General features: G+C 42.3%; 1 protein-coding gene across 1 annotated transcript in view; it reads left to right on the top strand.

Annotated features, from left to right (window-relative positions):
- The first annotated feature begins 8,327 nt into the window (after nucleotides 1–8,327).
- Nucleotides 8,328–19,092, top strand: part of LOC126336911 (replication protein A 32 kDa subunit) — a 28,418-nt gene continuing 17,653 nt past the window's right edge. Inside the window, exons 1-2 of the mRNA XM_050001041.1 lie at nucleotides 8,328–8,890; nucleotides 10,382–10,458. Coding sequence (XP_049856998.1) covers nucleotides 8,875–8,890; nucleotides 10,382–10,458 — 93 coding nt within the window. The 5' untranslated portion in view covers nucleotides 8,328–8,874. The remainder of the gene's footprint in view (nucleotides 8,891–10,381; nucleotides 10,459–19,092) is intronic.

The raw sequence follows: 19,092 nt of genomic DNA, 5'->3' as shown, positions 1-19,092 counted from the left end.
CAGTCGTTTGAATTGATACAACCCAAGATGCGTGTTAACCACCAAAACGCGCTCGGATTCTTCGTCCACCGGTATTTGCAAGTACGCATCTGCGAGGTCCAAATTCGAAAAATATTTACCCGGGCACAGTTTGTCAAAAAGGTTTTCCGGGCGGGGTAAAGGAAAAGTTGCAATCACTAGTTGTGGATTCACTGTTGCCTTGAAGTCCACACAAAGTCTCAACTTTCCGGAAGGTTTTGGCAAAATTACTAAGGATGACGACCAGAGAGAAGCCTGCACACGTTCAATTACACCTTGTGATTCCAAATCGTGTAATGTTGTTGCGACCTCATCACGCAATGCGTGGGGAACATTGAGCGCTCTGAAAAATTTCGGTTGCGCGTTTACTTTCAGTTCCAAACGTGCTTTTTAGTTCTTAGCGCAACCGAGACCCGGTGCAAAAATGTCTGCAAATTCTTCACATAGACGAGAAACGCTGTCTGAAACCGTCTGGTTCACTGATATGACCTGATTTACTATAGACAAGTTAAACTACTGAAATAAATCGAAACCTAACAAGTTCACTGCAGAAGAAGAATGAAGGACGTAAAATGACACAAGTTTTGTTTGTCCTTTGTATGTTGCAAGAAGGCTGCACTGTCCTAACACTGGGATCTCTTGACCTGAATAGCTAGTTAACTTAACATTTGCGGCACGCAACGGAGGTGTGCCCAGCAGTTTGTAAGTGTCTTGATTGATCAGTGAAAGTGCAGCTCCGGTATCGACCTGGAATGGTATCACTTTGCCATTAATGTCCAAGTCTACAAAAAGTCTATTGTCCTGCTGACGACAAATGCGACTGTCTCATGCAACCTGAACTGACACTGGTACATAATCACTTGCGACTTGACGGGAGTTCCGACGATGTCGACACACACTATGTTTGGGTCGAACACAGTCACTGTTAGAGAGAGTGGCACTGGGCGGAGTGGAATGAACTACATGAATTTCCATGGGCGAAGTTTCGCGAGCCTGAGTATCCTTGGTTCGATTCCGATTCCGGCGCGAAGCAAAGGGCCTGGAACGATTTTGAGCTTCCGATCTGAGCTTTTTCTGGCAAACACTCTGAACGTGTCCTTTTTTATTTCAATAAAAGCAAATAGCTTGGCGTGACGGGCAATTCTCACGCGAATGTTTAGTAGCACTCCGCGGGCATGATTTGATCACTGCATTTGCTTGCCGGCGCGGCACACGTGTCTGAGAGCCTGGCGGCAGCGGCTTGTGTTTTTGAGAACTTTCGGAAGCTGCCATCGTCCTTTGTATACCGGTACTCTATGAGCAATTTGTATTAAATCGGCGTTTGTGATCTGTTTACCGTAGCAGTTTTTCTGACTAACATATTGTGTACATCCAGTTTTCCCTTTAAGAAGTATAGCCTTGTATTTTATCTGCATAAATTGACACTGTTTTCGAGTTGGCTAGCAACTATAATTAACATCAAAACCTTTTAGGAAACTGGTAATTTTTACTACTGGTTTTTGTGTTGTCTTAATAGAAATCTCGTTTTGCGTATTTGCTTCAGGTCTTACAAGGAATCAGTAACTTTCTACTTCAAAAGCTAAAAAGATATTCAACAGGCTTCACTGCTTTATAATACATTGCACTAGCCAAAATGTAGCCCCATTGTGAATGCTGTTCTCGAATATGGGATAAGTTTGTTGATGTTTGTAAGCAGTTGGAAATAGCCCTGACTACTGTCAAACAGTTGGCAGCTGCTGTGAATCGCCGGCCGCGGTGGTCTAGCGGTTCTAGGCACACAGTCCGGGACCGCGCGACTGCTACGGTCGCAGGTTCGAATCCTGCCACGGGCTTGGATGTGTGGGAAGTCCTTAGGTTACTTAGGTTTAAGTAGTTCTAAGTTCTAGGGGACTGATGACCACAGATTTTAAGTCCCATAGTGCTCAGAACTATTTGAACCATTTTTTTTGTTGCTGTGAATCAGTGTGACACAAAAGCTTCTGAGAGTTGTGTACCTATGATACCTGTGCCAGAGGTACCTAAAGTATTATCCCCTACTGTAGATCCTGTCTCCTCTGCAGGAAGTACAGGATCTGTCATTACACGCCCACTTAACTGTGAGTGGTGTGTCAATGGCAGATCTAGGCATCCTGTACAGGGTGGACTGGGATTAGGGATGACTCAGGGTGTTGTACCAATCCCCCTAACAAACAAGTCTGAGGTTCTGTCTGAAACTGGAACTGAGCCAGTGGGACTCATTTCACCTGTTTTGGGGAAATCTGTTTTGTCCTGTGTCAGGATGAAACAAATCCAAAAGAGGAGGGGTCTATTAATCGGCGGAAGTTCATACAGCGAATAATGGTACCCATTAGGGAAATGACAGCAAGGGACATGAAATGACACCAGATGCACTCAGTGATTATGCCTGGCCGTCATTCAAGGTGCTGAACAGGGTTCAAGCAACTGCAAAGTGTGGCACATGTTTGAACAAATGGTGCCTGTCATCAGGGCTCTGAAGTAATTTTTGGCCCATGCCAGTGACTGGCAGAGAAGGTTGAGAAGACCAGACTTGGGCATGGAGTTTCAACGAAGTTTACAATTTGCAGCACTGTCGCCAGAATTGACTGTGGGACTTTGGTTCTGAGTCAAGTGGAAGGACTGAACCAGGTACGTTGAAGGTTCTGTGAAAAGCTAGGCTGCGACTTCGTAGACTTGCAGATTAGGACTGAGAACTGTAGGGTCCCCCTAAATGGGTCAGGTGTGCACTACATATCAAATTCAGCTGACTCAGGTACCTGACTGTGTACGGGTCGTGCACTCGAGAGCTTATTAGATTAGGTGACACGTTATCTAACCCAGATAATAATAACGGTTTTAAACCCAGAAATATCCACATAACTGGGTGTTGTGTGATGTCCTTAGGTTAGTTAGGTTTATGTAGTTCTAAGTTCTAGGGGACTGATGACCATAGATGTCAAGACACATAGTGCTCAGAGCCAGTATCCACATAAGATCGAAAGAAATGCCTCCCACAAGTGAGAATATTGAAATAACTAATAGTAAACTGACCAAGCAATCGCAACAAAGTGCCAGAGTTTGTGAAGCATTCGCGAAAAGCAGTAAAACTGACGTAATACTACACTCCTGGAAACGGAAAAAAGAACACAATGACACCGGTGTGTCAGACCCACCATACTTGCTCCGGACACTGCGAGAGGGCTGTACAAGCAATGATCACACGCACGGCACAGCGGACACACCAGGAACCGCGGTGTTGGCCGTCGAATGGCGCTAGCTGCGCAAAATTTGTGCACCGCCGCCGTCAGTGTCAGCCAGTTTGCCGTGGCATACGGAGCTCCATCGCAGTCTTTAACACTGGTAGCATGCCGCGACAGCGTGGACGTGAACCGTATGTGCAGTTGACGGACTTTGAGCGAGGGCGTATAGTGGGCATGCGGGAGGCCGGGTGGACGTACCGCCGAATTGCTCGACACGTGGGGCGTGAGGTCCCCACAGTACATCGATGTTGTCGCCAGTGGTCGGCGGAAGGTGCACGTGCCCGTCGACCTGGGACCGGACCGCAGCGACGCACAGATGCACGCCAAGACCGTAGGATCCTACGCAATGCCGTAGGGGACCGCACCGCCACTTCCTAGCAAATTAGGGACACTGTTGCTCCTGGGGTATCGGCGAGGACCATTCGCAACCGTCTCCACGAAGCTGGGCTACGGTCACGCACACCGTTAGGCCGTCTTCCGCTCACGCCCCAACATCGTGCAGCCCGCCTCCAGTGGTGTCGCGACAGGCGTGAATGGAGGGATGAATGGAGACGTGTCGTCTTCAGCGATGAGAGTCGTTTCTGCCTTGGTGCCAATGATGGCGTATGCGTGTTTGGCGCCGTGCAGGTGAGCGCCACAATCAGGACTGCGTAAGACCGAGGCACACAGGGCCAACACCCGGCATCATGGTGTGGGGAGCGATCTCCTACACTGGCCGTACACCTCTGGTGATCGTCGAGGGGACACTGAATAGTGCACGGTACATCCAAACCGTCATTGAACCCATCGTTCTACCATTCCTAGACCGGCAAGGGAACTTGCTGTTCCAACAGGACAATGCACGTCCGCATGTATCCCGTGGCACCCAACGTGCTCTAGAAGGTGTAAGTCAACTACCCTGGCCAGCAAGATGTCCGGATCTGTCCCCCATTGAGCATGTTTGGGACTGGATGAAGCGTCGTCTCACGCGGTCTGCACGTCCAGCACGAACGCTGGTCCACCTGAGGCGCCAGGTGGAAATGGCATGGCAAGCCGTTCCACAGGACTACATCCAGCATCTCTACGACCGTCTCCATGGGAGAATAGCAGCCTGCATTGCTGCGAAAGGTGGATATACACTGTGCTAGTGCCGACATTGTGCATGCTCTGTTGCCTGTGTCTATGTGCCTGTGGTTCTGTCAGTGTGATCATGTGATGTATCTGACCCCAGGAATGTGTCAATAAAGTTTCCCCTTCCTGGGACAATGAATTCACGGTGTTCTTATTTCAATTTCCAGGAGTGTAGATACAGAAAGCTAGTTCATACCTGAAATTGATAGCAGTGTGACTTTTGGGGAAAATTTAAGTGTATATCGAAAGGATAGGCAAATCAGAAATGGAGGTGGTGTATTTGTCACAGTAGACAAGAAACTCAAATCCACCAAGATCGGAACTGAAGCTGCATGTGAGATTGTTTGCACAAGACTGTACAGGAGTGGACATAAAATGATAATTGGACTCTTCTATTACCCACAAGATTTATCTCCTGATATAACCGAAAGCTTTAGAGATAACACCATTTCACTTATACATAAGTTCCCCAATAATACTGTAATCATTGTTGGAGACTGTAAACATCCAACATTTAATTGGGAAAAATTACAGTTTTCTCGGTGGTGGATGTGATAAGACATCCTCCAAAACAGTACTAAATGCCATCTCTGAAAACGATCTAGAACTGATAGTTAAGAACCCCACTCATGATGGAAATACATCTGATCTAATAGCAACAAGCAGACCTGACTCTGACATGGTTGTGGCAACAATGAGTAACAAAGGACAAAAGACAAATAAAACAAAGAGTAAGATATATACCTTCAGTAAATTAGATAAAAAAATCAGTAGTGTTATCTCTCAATGAGGAACTTGAAACTTCCAGCACTGGGCGGTATCATGTAGAGAATTTCTGTCTCAAGTTTAAAAGAATAGTTGACCATCCACTGGATAGATACATACCCTGTAGAACAGTTCATAATTGAAGGGAACCTCCATGATATACAGCCACTGTAAGGAAACTTCTGAAGAAAGTGAGATGACTGCATAATAGTTGTAAAGCGAAGCGTAGGGCTATAGATAGAGAGATGCTGGATAAAGGCGTTTGGCTCTCAAAAGAGCAATGCGTGATGTCTTCAATGATTAACATAGGAGAATACTGTCATGTGATCTTTCACAGAATACAAAGAAAATCTGGTCATATATAAAGGCTGTTAGTGACACCAAAGTTAGTGTCCAGTCCCTTGCGAATGAGACACTAAATGAAATTGAGTGTAGCAAAGCAAAATCTGAAATGAAATGCTTAACTCCGTTTTCAAATGTTCCATTGCAAAGGAAAACACAGGAAAACAGCCCCAATTTGATCTCTGAACCACTGGAAAGATGTATGAAATAAGTCATAGTGGCAGTGGTGCTGAGAAATCGTTAAAACTGAACAAAGCTCCAAAGCCTAACGGAATCCTTGTCAGAGTCAATACTGAATTTGTGGCTGAGTTAGCCGCTCTTCTAGCTATAATCTATTGTAGATCCCTCAAACAAAAAACTGCGCCCAGTTTTTCGAAAAAGGCACAGGTCACATCTGTCTACAAGACGAGTGGTAGAAGTGATTCACAAAACTACCGACCAATATCCTTGGCAACGATTTCTTATAATATCTTAGAACATATTCTGAGCCCAAACATAATGAGATATCTTCAACAGAATGGCTTCCTCAGTGCAAACCGACATCGATTTCGAAAACACCGATCCTGTGAAACTCAACTCGCACTTTTCTCACATTTCTTACCGAAAGCTTTGGATCAAGGCAATCAGGTAAATGCAGTATTTCTTGATTTTCGAAAAGCATGACATGGTGAATCAAGTGAAGTATGTGACTGGAGTGAGAACTTTTTGGTAGGGAGAACACAGCATGTTATCTTGGATCATCATCAGATGTAGAAGTGACTTCAGGTAAGGTAAGTGTCATGGGACCCTTGCTGTGATCCTGAAGACAATATTACTAATAAAATCAATCTTTTTGCAGATGATGCAGTTATCTATAATGAAGAACTATCTGAAAGAAGCTGCAAAAATTTTCAATCAGATCTTGATAAGATTTGAAAGTGGTGCTAAGATTGGCTATGATTGTAATATCAAAAACTCACTACTGGAGTCGGCCAACTCATACAAATACCTCGGTGAAACACTTTGCAGAGATAGGAAATGGAATGATCAGTTGTCGATAAAGCTTTTGGTTTATTGCTAGAATACTGGGGAAGTGCAATCAATCTACAATGCAGATTGTTTACAAATCACTCTTGTGACTGGTTTGAGGATACTGCTCAAGTACATGGGACCCATACCAGATAGGACTAACATGGGATATTGAATATATACAGAAAAGGGCAGCACAAATGGTCTCAGGTTGTTTAACATGTCGGAGAGTGTCAAAGAGATTCTGAAGAAACTGAACTGGCAGACTCTTGAAAATAGACTTAAAATATCTTGAGAAAGTCTATTAACAAAGTTTGAAGAACCAGCTTTAAATGATGCTGCTACGAATATACGAGAATCTCCTACATATCGCTCACTTAGGGATTGTGAGAATAAAATTAGAATAGTTACTGCATTCACAGAGGCATTCAAATAATTATTCTTCCCACACTCCATACGCTAATGGGACAGGAACAAAACCTAATAACTGCTACAGTGGGACATACCCTTTACCAGAGTACAGGTGTATATGTCCTCATGTGTAATGGAGACACATGCTTGCAACGCTGGCATTCATTACAGTGATTTAGGCATTGGCGTTCTTTACAGTGACTTATGTAAAGTCTGACAGATCGGTAGAGAGCCGATCAGTGATACCTCAATGCGATTCTGTCAAGATTTTTCACAAATCCGAGATGACCTGATGTCAGTTCTTCATGAAAATTCTTCACTATAGCTGGCTGTAAGTAAGTTAGGAATACGACTAATCTTGTATGTCCCACTGGATCATAATTGCTTTTACACAGTTTTCCATCTATCAATCAGAATTACGGTTTGACAGCTTCTTCCTTCTGTAAGGCACGTATGATGTTCAGTAGTCCTTAATCTTCTATTTATTAATTTGCTGTTTTGTTAGCACAACGTTCACTGGGATATTATCAACGCTGTAATGTTCCTGCAGTTAATTCCGCGATCGGGCGGCATTCTTATGTTTCCCTTAATTTTTTCTATGACTATGGTACCACGTTTCTAAAGCTTCAGTGCTTCCTCAAGGTAGTATTATAGACCCCTTTGCTGTTCCTTACCTTGTCTTAGTTTTTTTGCAGATGACGCTGTCGTTTATCGACTAGTAAAGTTATCAGAAGATCAAAACAAATTGCAAAACGATTTAGAAAAGATATCTGTATAATGCGAAAATTGGCAATTGACACCAGATAATGAAAAGCGTGAAGTTATCCACATGAATGCTAAAAGGAATCCATTGAACTTCGGTTTACGATAAATCACTCAAATCTAAAGGCCATAAATTCATCTAAATACCTACCTAAATACTTAAATTCAAAGGAACACTTAGAAAATGTTGTGGGGAAGGCCATACAAAGACTGCGTTTTATTTTCCGGACATTTATAAAATGTAACTGATCTACTAAGGAGACTGCCTACACTGCGCTTGTGCGCCCTCTATTAGAGTACTGCTGCGCAATGTGGGTTTCTTACCATATAGGATTGACAGAGTACATAAAATAAGTTCAAAGAAGGACAGGACAGGTTGTATTATCGCAAAATAGGGGAGAGAGTGTCACTGAAATGATACAGTCTTTGGGATGGACATCATTAAAAAAGGCGTTTTTCGTTGGGGAGGAATCTTCTCAGGAAAAATTCGAATCATCAACTTTATCCTCCGAATGTGAAAATATTTAGTTGTCACCGGCCTACATAGGGAAAAACGATAACCATGATAAAATAAGGGAAATCAGAGCTTATACGGAAAGACTTTGGTGTTCGTTCTTTCCTCGCGCTATACGAGATTGGAATAATAGAGAATTGTAAAGATGGTTCGATGAACCCTTTGCCATGTACTTAAATGTGATTTGCAGAATATCCATATAGATGTAGTTGTAGATTTTGATCGATTCTTCATCATTTTTCAGCTTGGATCAAGGGTAGTAGTTCTCACAACAGTGAATTGTGAGACAAAAAAATAGGGTCGGCTCTTACTGGTTGCTCAAATAATAGCACGGCTTTCTTTTTTTTTCTCAGCCACACACTGAGTAATATTCTCAGAGTTGGAGAGTAGTCTTTCCTGCACGAAAACAGAAGCAGTCTCGTAGTCACTGGCATCAGTGACTCACGTCAGTAAGAATCGGGACTGGGCGTATAGAAATATTACTGGCTCCGGCGGTGGTGGCGTGGGATGCAGGTGCAAGTTTTCGTTGCCAATGGAAGCATGGAGATAAACGGCGGGAAATTATAACATCTCTGTATTTATGCGGGAGCCATGTTAACGCGCGAAGTTCTGTGTTGGTCATAGTGAAGTGACGGTGTTAGCTAAGGTTGCGTTGTTTATGTTGTGATTTGAACATCAAAGGAGAAAATGTTTGACCCACACGGTTAGTGTGTTTGTTTTTGCTATTGTTAGTGTTATTGTTGTGGTCTTCTTGTTGGTTCGCCCGTATTATAATTGAATACGTCGCTTTTGATGTATAAATTATCTGGAGTTATTGGTGCGTAAATGGAAGAACTTTGTGCAGTACGGGGCAACCGAAGTTAGTGAAGTTATGGGGATACCGCCTTTATATTCGAGAGATTGGGATGTAGGTAGCACAGTTGTCAATATGTTGCTTGAGGGGTTGAACTGGAAAAAACAAACCGAGGGTCTGCTGAACCATTTGAGTTCAGCTACTTATGTTATTAGGGCCATTGGAAATTTTGACGATATACATTTCAGTGAACTAGCGTACCACGCCTATTTGCATTCTCTGTTTTCGTATGGCATCATATTCTGGGGTAACTCACCATTGAGTAAAAGAGTGTTCATTGCACAAAAGCGTGTAATCATAATAATTGCTGGAGCTCATCCAAGATCATCCTGCAGACACTTATTTAAAGAGCTAGAGATCTTCACTGTAGCCTCACTATGAAGTTTGTTATTGACAATCCGAACGAATTCAAAGTAAAAGCATTGTACATGGCTACAACATGAGGAGAAAGGATGATCTTCACTGCTCAAGGTTAAATTTAACTTTGGCTCAGAAGGGGGTAAATTATGCTGCCACAAAAGTCTTTGGTCACTTACCTAATAGCATCAAAAGTCTGACAGATGTGTCATACTCATAATCTGTGGAACAAGTACTAATCTAATCTTGAGTACTGCAAACCTTTTTAATTCTTTTTGACTAGTCTAAAAATATTAATGTACTACAAAGATGCTGTTTTTAAGTGTTATCTTAGTTTTGTTTTGGAAGCTGGTAGGGCTTTTATTCTTTTTTAACTGGAAATCTTTTGTATAATAAGCAATCTGCAGTAGGTTTTTGCCACCCAGTTGTAGTAGGGTACTGTTGATATACTAGTGATCTACTCTTGTGCTGCAATTGTGTAGTACACTGTTTAGCATTAGTTTAGTTTGAGATGAAAAATAGTTTCAAATAGCCTACATACATACAGGCAATGGTCATTATTTTATATTCTTTGAGTATGGTTTTATGGAACTCTCTTCCAATAAATCTGATTGCTCGTAAAAGCATACTTAAATATTCAGTGTGTGTTTTGAGCTGTTTATTGTAATTTATGATAGTGTCGATCCGTGGCCTAATTCATAAATAAATAAACATTGATGTTGAAACTTCAGCCAGATTATAAAAAGAGATTGAAAATAGTTTGTTTGTGTACTCAAAGTTGGGGTATTGTAGTTGAAACAACAGTGATAGTTCATTCATTAGTTTTTGTAACCCTTTTTGAAACATCATAATGACACATACATGACTGGAATGTCATCGCTGTTATCCACACTTTCAAAAAAAATTTTCTCGAAATCAGTAGTTCAGTACAATAGAGAGATGAATAAAAATAAAGAATAACAATTTTTTTCCAAACATTTTCAGATTCTATGCAAGGTGGTTATTACAACAACTCGACAAACTTTGATAGCCCATCAACCCAACAGCCATCTAAAGCTCCCGTAAGTATGACTTGCACTGACTGTCTTTGTGTGAAAATAAGTAATGACATAGGAGATTCTTATGTGCATTTAAGTACTATTATTCTGCTAGTTATGTGATAGCCTACTGCCGGTAAAGGAAATAGAGGAATTCATGCAGAAGACCCACAGAGGTACAATGGAAAGGGTGAAATAATGATTACTGAAGTAGGGCCTATTCAACATAAAGAAAACAACTGGAATTTGCTTTGGAATTGACAGATGGTCACCAATAGTTTTTATTAGTGCAACTAATACACCAGGCACTTTAGAATGTAGTTGTAACCAGAGGTCTTTAAATTCAATACCTATGCTCCAATGCTGAAGTCATCGTGTGTGTGCAATTTTTTTTTGAAGGTGGTGTTATAGTTCCACTGACGTGTGTTAACCCATCAGTGATATCTACTACTTAAGTCTTAAAGTTATTTTGTACAGTCTTCTTATTACTCCTTTTATTTAAACTTAATGCTTATAAACAAGCATCCACCCACATAAAGTTTTGAGAGTTGTTTGCCTTGCTTATCCTCAAGTTACTTTGTAAATCTTTCTCTCTTCTTGCACCACTCTCTCATTCACCTACACAGCTTCTTTTCCTTTGGAGTCATCAGTCCTCCTGACTTTTGGGGCTCACTACAAATTCCTGTGTGAACCATTTCATCTTAGAGTAGCAGTTGCAACCTAGGGCCTCAATTACCATATTTGGGCCATTCCATGTCAGATCAACAAACACTACAACCTGACCCTCTCAGATTTTTTTTGAAATTAACTATGCATATATTACACATAAAGCATGACACAAATTTTTCTGATGAAAAGTTACCAAGTAATAGACCTTCAAAAATTGAAAATATGACAAATTTTTGACTCGCGGAACAAGGCCGTAGGAAAAATAAAAAGCTTTAGAAAACTTAAAATATGAGCAGAAGAATTATAGAAAGCATCATTTGAAATGAAAACGGTCTAACCAAATTACTTGGAAAAGTTGGCAGAGAACATGAAGGAAGTATACAAGTAAGAAACTGAAGTGCCAGAACAGTGTTAAGGAAAAATTATTATGAACCCTCTGAAAGATTCTGGTAACATATTTGGTACAGAGCGGTCTGTTTGGTAGACAAAGTATTCTGTAAAATGTTATGAAAATAATATCCCAAGATAGCACACCAGTCAGTATATAATTAAAGAAAAATGTGTGTGAAATATTAAAGCATTGTAGTAACAATCAAAGTGTTGGGTATAAATCCATGAATGAAAGATGACTCGTTAAGAGTCAGGTTTGTTGCAACCTCTTTTGTATACATACACTGACTGAATTATCAGAATTGGTCAACTGAAGCCCTACCAATAGGAGATGTTGGCTTTTTCCCATAGTATGATGATGGTGCATATGAAGAAACAGAAAGAGAACAGAACACTGACTATTTATTTTGTGTCTGCATTAATTATTGGAATGTGGGTTGTGATAGGCTAATCTGAATCTTAGTACAATATCTAGCTTAGGTTGGAAGGTGACAGGTTGTGAGTTGGCAGAGGGGTTGAATGCTTCAGTTAACCCTCCAAAAACTGGAAAAATTTTTCACCATAATAAATACTCGTGGGAAATGTAAGGTACTTGGGCACACAGCTATTGGCTGGTGATCAAGTTGCAGTGTAAAGCAGTCAGAGACCAATAATAATAACATGCAATATTTCATATTGCACAATATTATTGACTGTAGAGAAGATTGAACGTTGTCTGATATATTGTGCAATATATTGACAAATCGGCTGAAATTAGACTTTTAATTGAGCAAAGTGCTTAGATTTTAGTCTCAGACTAATATTGTATATCTTTTTCAGCTCAGTCTCATATGATAAACTATTTATTTTGTGGTTTTTGTTGTCGTTAAGTACAAATGGCTTCAAAATCTATGGAAACCACATTCATTTGAGAACAGTTTAAAGTATATTGGGGTTTGTCAGCCTCATGGCATGTTAAATTAAATGATTATAGTAATGATGAAAATCAAAAAGAGCAGTATTGTCAGTTGTTGTTGAAATATATGAAAATATACCCGAAAGCAGATAGGTAAAGAAATTAAATTCGTCGTGGACAAATGATAGAAAACAACAGGAAAGAATGAAGAGTGCATTGAAAAGGAGAGCTGATGCTGACTAGCTACTAGGGCTATGCAGTTTTAAGAGAAGGTAATAAGTACTGTTTGTAGGATGTCATGCCACACCAACCACTTATGCAATTGTAAATACAGCAGTTGATTGGTGGATAAGTAGTCTTCTCAGAAATTTCATTATGATTTGTGAGTACAGGTACTTGCGAACTGAGGTGTCTTCTCAAAAGTTTTGCTTACATCTGGATTGTGAGTCCAGTGGTCAGTAGAATGACCCAGTTAGAAGCTCACGCCAAAAATCTGACACTCAGTCTTGCCCAAGCAATCTTGTGGTGCGTCCCCCCCCCCCCCCCCCTCTCTCTCTCTCTCTCTCTCTCTCTCTCTCTCTCTCTCTCTCTCTCTCTCTGGGGGGATTGAGGTTTTCGTCTCTTGTGACAAATAGAGGACCTTCTTTCTCAGTATCCTACTTAGATTTACCCAGATAATCTCACTGTTATCAATTTCATGTTTTAACCAGCAAAACCTAGTATCTTATGAGCTCTACTGGTTTCTAGGAGCACTTCCAATTCTGCCATTTTGTTGAGAAGGCTTTGAAGTTTACTTGTAGATTTTTTAATATTCTCGTCTTTGGAGAGTGTTTCTTTTAATCTTGCACATAATACAATGGGGTTTCCTGCAGGTGTCACTGTCTGGACAGGATGGAGAATTGCCTACCTAATAAAATCTTGTCTGCACACCACGCACTCAGCCGCCTGGATAGCAGCCTCTGATGTGTGGTATACACGTGGCCACTTTTGGGAGGACTTTACAGTTCTCAACACGATAGCACAAGTCTAGGAAGCTCCAGCCTACCTTGTCACAGAACCTTCAGAGTCTTTGGTCCATCAGAGTCAGAAACAAGGAAGCCATGACTAAGTTCTGGGGGCAGTGCTGTAGATTGTGAACTGACTTTCTCAGCTAGTTGTCAGTCACTGGAAGGATCCAAATATGACCTAAAAACCCAGATGACAGGCATTAATTGCTCCAAAGTGGTCCATAATTTTATTCGGTTCCATCCTGTTGCCTTTGTGGTTGAAGGAACAAATTCTTTGACATGTTGAATGAGGTAGCCTAACATACATGCTGAATGCACGCAGTAATTCTTCTCATTCCTTGCTGTCATTTCCATAAGGGGAACAATTATTTACCATATGTTTGAACTGCTGATGATAAATAGACCCACACACTTTTAAGTTGGCCGCCAATGAGGCACCCTCCCACCACCACCACCTACTCCAGTCCTGTAATCCGGAAGGTGTACACGATCAAAGGCAGAGCCACATGTGAAAGCACCCACGTGATTTACCAACTGACATGCCTATACTGTGAAGCCTTCTATGTGGGAATGACCAGCAACAAACTGTCCATCCACATGAACAGACACAGGCAGACAGTGTTTGTTGGTAAAGAGGATCACCCTGTGGCTAAACATGCGTTGGTGCACGGCCAGCACATCTTGGCACAGTGTTACACCGCCGGGTTATCTGGATACTTCCCACTGACACCAATCTATCAGAACTCCGGAGATGGGAACTTGCCCTTCAATATATATTGTCTCTTCCCGTTACCCACCAGGCCTCAACCTCCACTAATTTCAAGTTGCTGCCCCTACATTCACACACACACACACACACACATATACAGAAGCAGGCAGACATACATAAAGGCAAAGAGGTTGGGCAGAGATGTCAGTCGAGGCGGAAGTACAGGGGCAAAGATGTTGTTGGATGACAAGTGATGTACGAGGGGCAGCAACTTGAAATTAGCGGAGGTTGAGGCCTGGTGGGAAAAAAGACAGGTATACCCATCTTTTTGCCCCCTAAGGTAAGTCTTTCCGCTCCCGAGATTGGAATGACTCCTTACCCTCTCCCTTAAAAACCCACATCCTTTCGTCTTTCCCTCTCCTTCCCTCTTTCCTGATGAAGAAACCTTGGGTTGCGAAAGCTTGAAATTCATGTGTGTGTTTTTATTGTGTCTATCTACCAGCACTTTCTCGTTTGGGGAGTCCCCATGTTTGTCAATCTATGGACATTCTAAATAAACCAATACCCATGTTTGTGCTGCTCCAGACACCAGTTTTATCATCCTTATCTTTTTGTATCTTGAAGCTTGTATGTTTGAACCTAGTTGCGTTATGGTTACTGAACAAGGTGAAGATTGTAATGGGGTGTCCGTTTAATTGCTTCTGTCCCTCCTATTTTGTATACCAATCCAAGTAGCACAAAAAAAAGAAAAAAAGTTCAAATGGCTCTGAGCACTATGGGACTCAACTTCTGAGGTCATTAGTCCCCTAGAACTTAGAACTAGTTAAACCTAACTAACCTAAGGACATCACACACATCCGTGCCCGAGGCAGGATACGAACCTGCGACTGTAGTGGTCTCGCGGTTCCAGACTGCAGCGCCTAGAACAGCAAGGCCACTTCAGCCAGCCCCCAATAGCGACACCAATGAATTTTGGTGTACCACTGCTCCAGTAGTCCTCATTCCCAGGCAAATTTAAGAGGTCAGGATTCATATGTGTTCTTAAGGTTGAAAGTACCAGGTGGACCAAGTCAGATGGATTTTGCGTCAGATAGTTCTTTCTGTTATGAACAGCATAATACAGGGTTTCCGTAGTTCCAGAGATTTTTACTTGAGTGATAATGTCTGATTGTCAACATGAATGCTCTCTATTCTTTCAGGGAAAATTGGAACATTTGTCTAACTGCTGAATGTTGATTTGATTTTACACACACACACACACACACACACACACACACACACACACACACACACACACACACATACACATATTGGTCAAGCCCACTGCTGCCCACACCAAAACTGTGTTTATTGTGCAGTATCCTGTGTCTAGTAAAGCCAACCAATGCCCTTGAACAGTGCAAGGAGATCCTTTCCCAGTGCTTTGCTAGACACAACTACTTCAGGTCTGCTTGATCAGAATACTCTTTGTCTTTTAATCTCAAATGCCTCACATTCGATTCAAAGATCAGAGGTGATGCTGTTCCCTCGCCCACACCGCACATCCTACATCTGGGGTCTTCTATTATCCCCACGGTATGTAGGTGTTTTTTGAAATTCCCATGGCCTGTCAATAGTCCAACCATGAGTTTCATTTCTCTTCTGTTCAAGCTCAGGATTGAGAGACTTCTCTTAGAACATAACTTCGCCATCAATACCTTGCCATGTTTTTGCTTTTGGACCTTAGCCCAATATTCTATATGCTGTTTCCTTGTCCAGACTCATAATTTTATCTTGGTCATCCCCTTGGTGATTGTCAGAACAGGTTCTGGTCCGATAAATGGTGTCATTGCCCCTATCGGCTTGTTCATTACCACTACTCCCTGAGTGACAAGATACCCACAATAGGTTTACCCTATTGCTTTCCCCTATCTCCACAAGTACTTTGTGGCAATCTGCCACGATCTTTGATCTTGTTGCAGAGGCTGACAATGCTTTCACGGCAGCTTGGCTGTCTGATAAATGAAAATGCTACGACCTCTGTAGCACCTCTGCAAATTCTTCTCCACGGTCACCCTGACAGCAGATATTTCTGTTTGAAACACAGTTGCCATCTTCCCTAGAGAGATTGCACTCTCCAGCCTTGGCTGCATTCCGTACACCCCGGCCCCCACACCTTGGTCTGTTTTCAGACCATCAGTGAAGCAGACTATGTCCCCGGTAAGGTATCAAAATTTGTTCTCCCAGAGTTCTCTATTTCCAATTACTACATTGAAAGGCTTGTCGAAGCAGCTGGGACTTACTACATAGTCGGCCGGCATTTTCCCAACCATACTTATGTCTACCTCACTCACTATTTTAGTGTGAGGTCCTGGATAGCTCAGTAAGTTCCAGTTTTTGCCAGTCTTTAACATGTGTGCTTCAGCTGCTGCCTCCATCTTTACTCATAGGTGTAATGGGGGCATGTCCAGCATGGTTCCCATCCCAGTAGTGGGTGTGCTGCTAATTTTGCCTGTAATGGCCAAGCAGGCCAATCTCTGCACCTTAGCAAGCTCCTTAGCAGCTACCTGCTGTTATACCTTTTTCCACCACACTGTAGCCACATAAGTGTCATAGGTCTTACTACCGTGGTATATATCCAGTTCATACTCTTGGGGCTTAAGAGTCAGTTTTTGCCACAAGCTCTCCTGGCACTCATTAGAGTACCTTTTGCATTGGAACAGGTGCTCTTACTTGAGGGGTCCATGATCCATGCTTACCCCGAGATATTTCACTATCCCCTCCACTAGCAGAGTTTCGTCGAGAAGCTTGAGATCCCTATATGTGTATTGGATCTGCTTCTTTGTAAATGGTACTACAACAGTCTTCTTAGGACTGACCCTTAGAGCCTGTTTACTGCACCCATTATGCACAGTGTTGAATGCTCCTAGTGCCTTAGCTCTGACTGTACTTGAAAATTTGCCAAGTATTACTATGACAAGATCGTCTTCATATCCCTAGCAAGAGTACTGTCTAGAGTTTAATTCTACAATAAGTTCATTCACCACAAGTGAACTGTGGATTTCTTTTCAAAGAATTTTCTTAAAAATTTATTTACTAGCGATTCATCAAGAACATTAACACATTTAATACACTATGTGAGTGTGGAAGTAGTTGCCAGGGAGTAACTGATGAAATCATAATGAAATTGCTTTTAACAAATGGGAATTTTATTCCTAAAAGCATTTTTTTAAAGAAACAGATTTAAAATTATAATCAGAAAGCACCCACTAAATATCAAGTTACAGTTTATTCAGAGGCCGAAAGAAACATTTTTAACTGTATGAGCTTCCGGGCTGAGAACCTTGCTGCTCCCTTTTGACTCTGCCATAGCCACATCCGCTCACAATGAACTCTGAAAGACTACACAGGTGCAAATCTGCATCACACCAGATTACTTTAAACTAAAAGTTTTAACAATTCACACAAGCACATAAACTATGCACCCTGTAAGAGTGATGGAAATGTTACAAAACACTAAAATTAAAAAAAATTAACTTGCCACCAAAGGTGCAACTTAATTTTAACTTCCAAGAAAAGTCTTGCAGTGGTAGGGTGGCAACTTTATATACTAAAATGACCATTTAAATAAAAGCCCACGAAATGCAATCCTATGTAAAATTATACAAGGTTGGCCAAACGAGTTAACATGCTCTACAGTACACATATACCGCCTCTCAAGACGATAGGCCAGATAAAAACATATTTCAGGAATTAGGCCGTTACACTCCAAGCAATAAATTCATTAACACACCGAATCCGACAAACATGACAGAGGCAGCTACTAACTTAGGGCAGATTGATAGGAAGATTACCGAACAATCCGAACCGCAGGTTGCTCTAACCCGCCCCTACTCCACAAGGGAAAAACGGACCATCCAATTCATAAATAACCACCTTCCCACAGGTGGGCAAATGGAGAAGAATGGTGGACAACCCCAAAACAAAGTGTCTGGTGACCTCACCAAGAAAACAAGTAGAATTTAACAAGTAAATGAAATAACATATCGCCAATCACTTAACTTGTATTAACTGCGATTTCCAGAGAAGACCTGGTGCAGCACCCCCCAAAACGCTCTACCGAACTGTCTACTGCCAGCCGCTTCAACGGCCCAGGAAGGTCGGCCGCGAAGCTGCTACCCCTCACTATACTGCGCGGTCCACTGGACTCACGTGGCGACCTCACATGCGCTGACGCTCAAGGCGGACAAGTCATCTTGTGTCTCAGTGCTTGATTGACCAACCAATTGATCCAACCGCCAATGACCATTGCCTGAGCAACTCGAGCAGACCGGCGGCCTTACGCGCAGACTCAGATGCAGGAACTAAGCCCCGACTGGGCGACCACTTGCTGAGTTCTCTTACTGGAGGAGTGGAAAGACTCTCATTTATCCGGCTTTATAGATTGATCTGAACAAAATACATACTAACACTCCGGACAACAGACAGACACCAACTGCCTCACAGATTCGGATGAGAGTCAGACGAGCAAGCTGGGGATGAGAGAGTGGCCTCAGACTCACCCAGATTGACCCAGACTGATTGCGACAGACTGCTGTCGAGCTCATAGCGCCCCTTAAATGAACGTGAACAGGCAACCTTTCCCCTTTCCCACCAGGGGGAGATACAAAAGCTGTCATTGCCACAGCTGCACCACTGCCAGAAACGGAGGGCAACTACTTCACACTATGCGCTGCGGTGCGCTCTTCAGAACAGCAATTTTTACCACGGCTCAACAAGGTTCCACAGTAGAGGGTACGGGACACCTCCTTGTGGACAGCCTCCGGTGCTGTTTACCATTTTTTCTTGCATCATTGTGGTTTCTACCTTTCTGCCACTGAGCGTGGCTCTAATCCACCTGCAGATGCACTTCTACTGCATTAACCATGGATTTGAAGGTCATGTTGCTAAAAGTCCCTTTGATGTCCAAGAAGATGCAGAGGGCTATTTCCTGAAAGTGTAGTGGTTTC

Source organism: Schistocerca gregaria, chromosome 2, assembly GCF_023897955.1.
Source record: "Schistocerca gregaria isolate iqSchGreg1 chromosome 2, iqSchGreg1.2, whole genome shotgun sequence".
NCBI lineage: Eukaryota > Metazoa > Arthropoda > Insecta > Orthoptera > Acrididae > Schistocerca > Schistocerca gregaria.
This window is presented reverse-complemented; position numbering and strand designations above follow the sequence as displayed.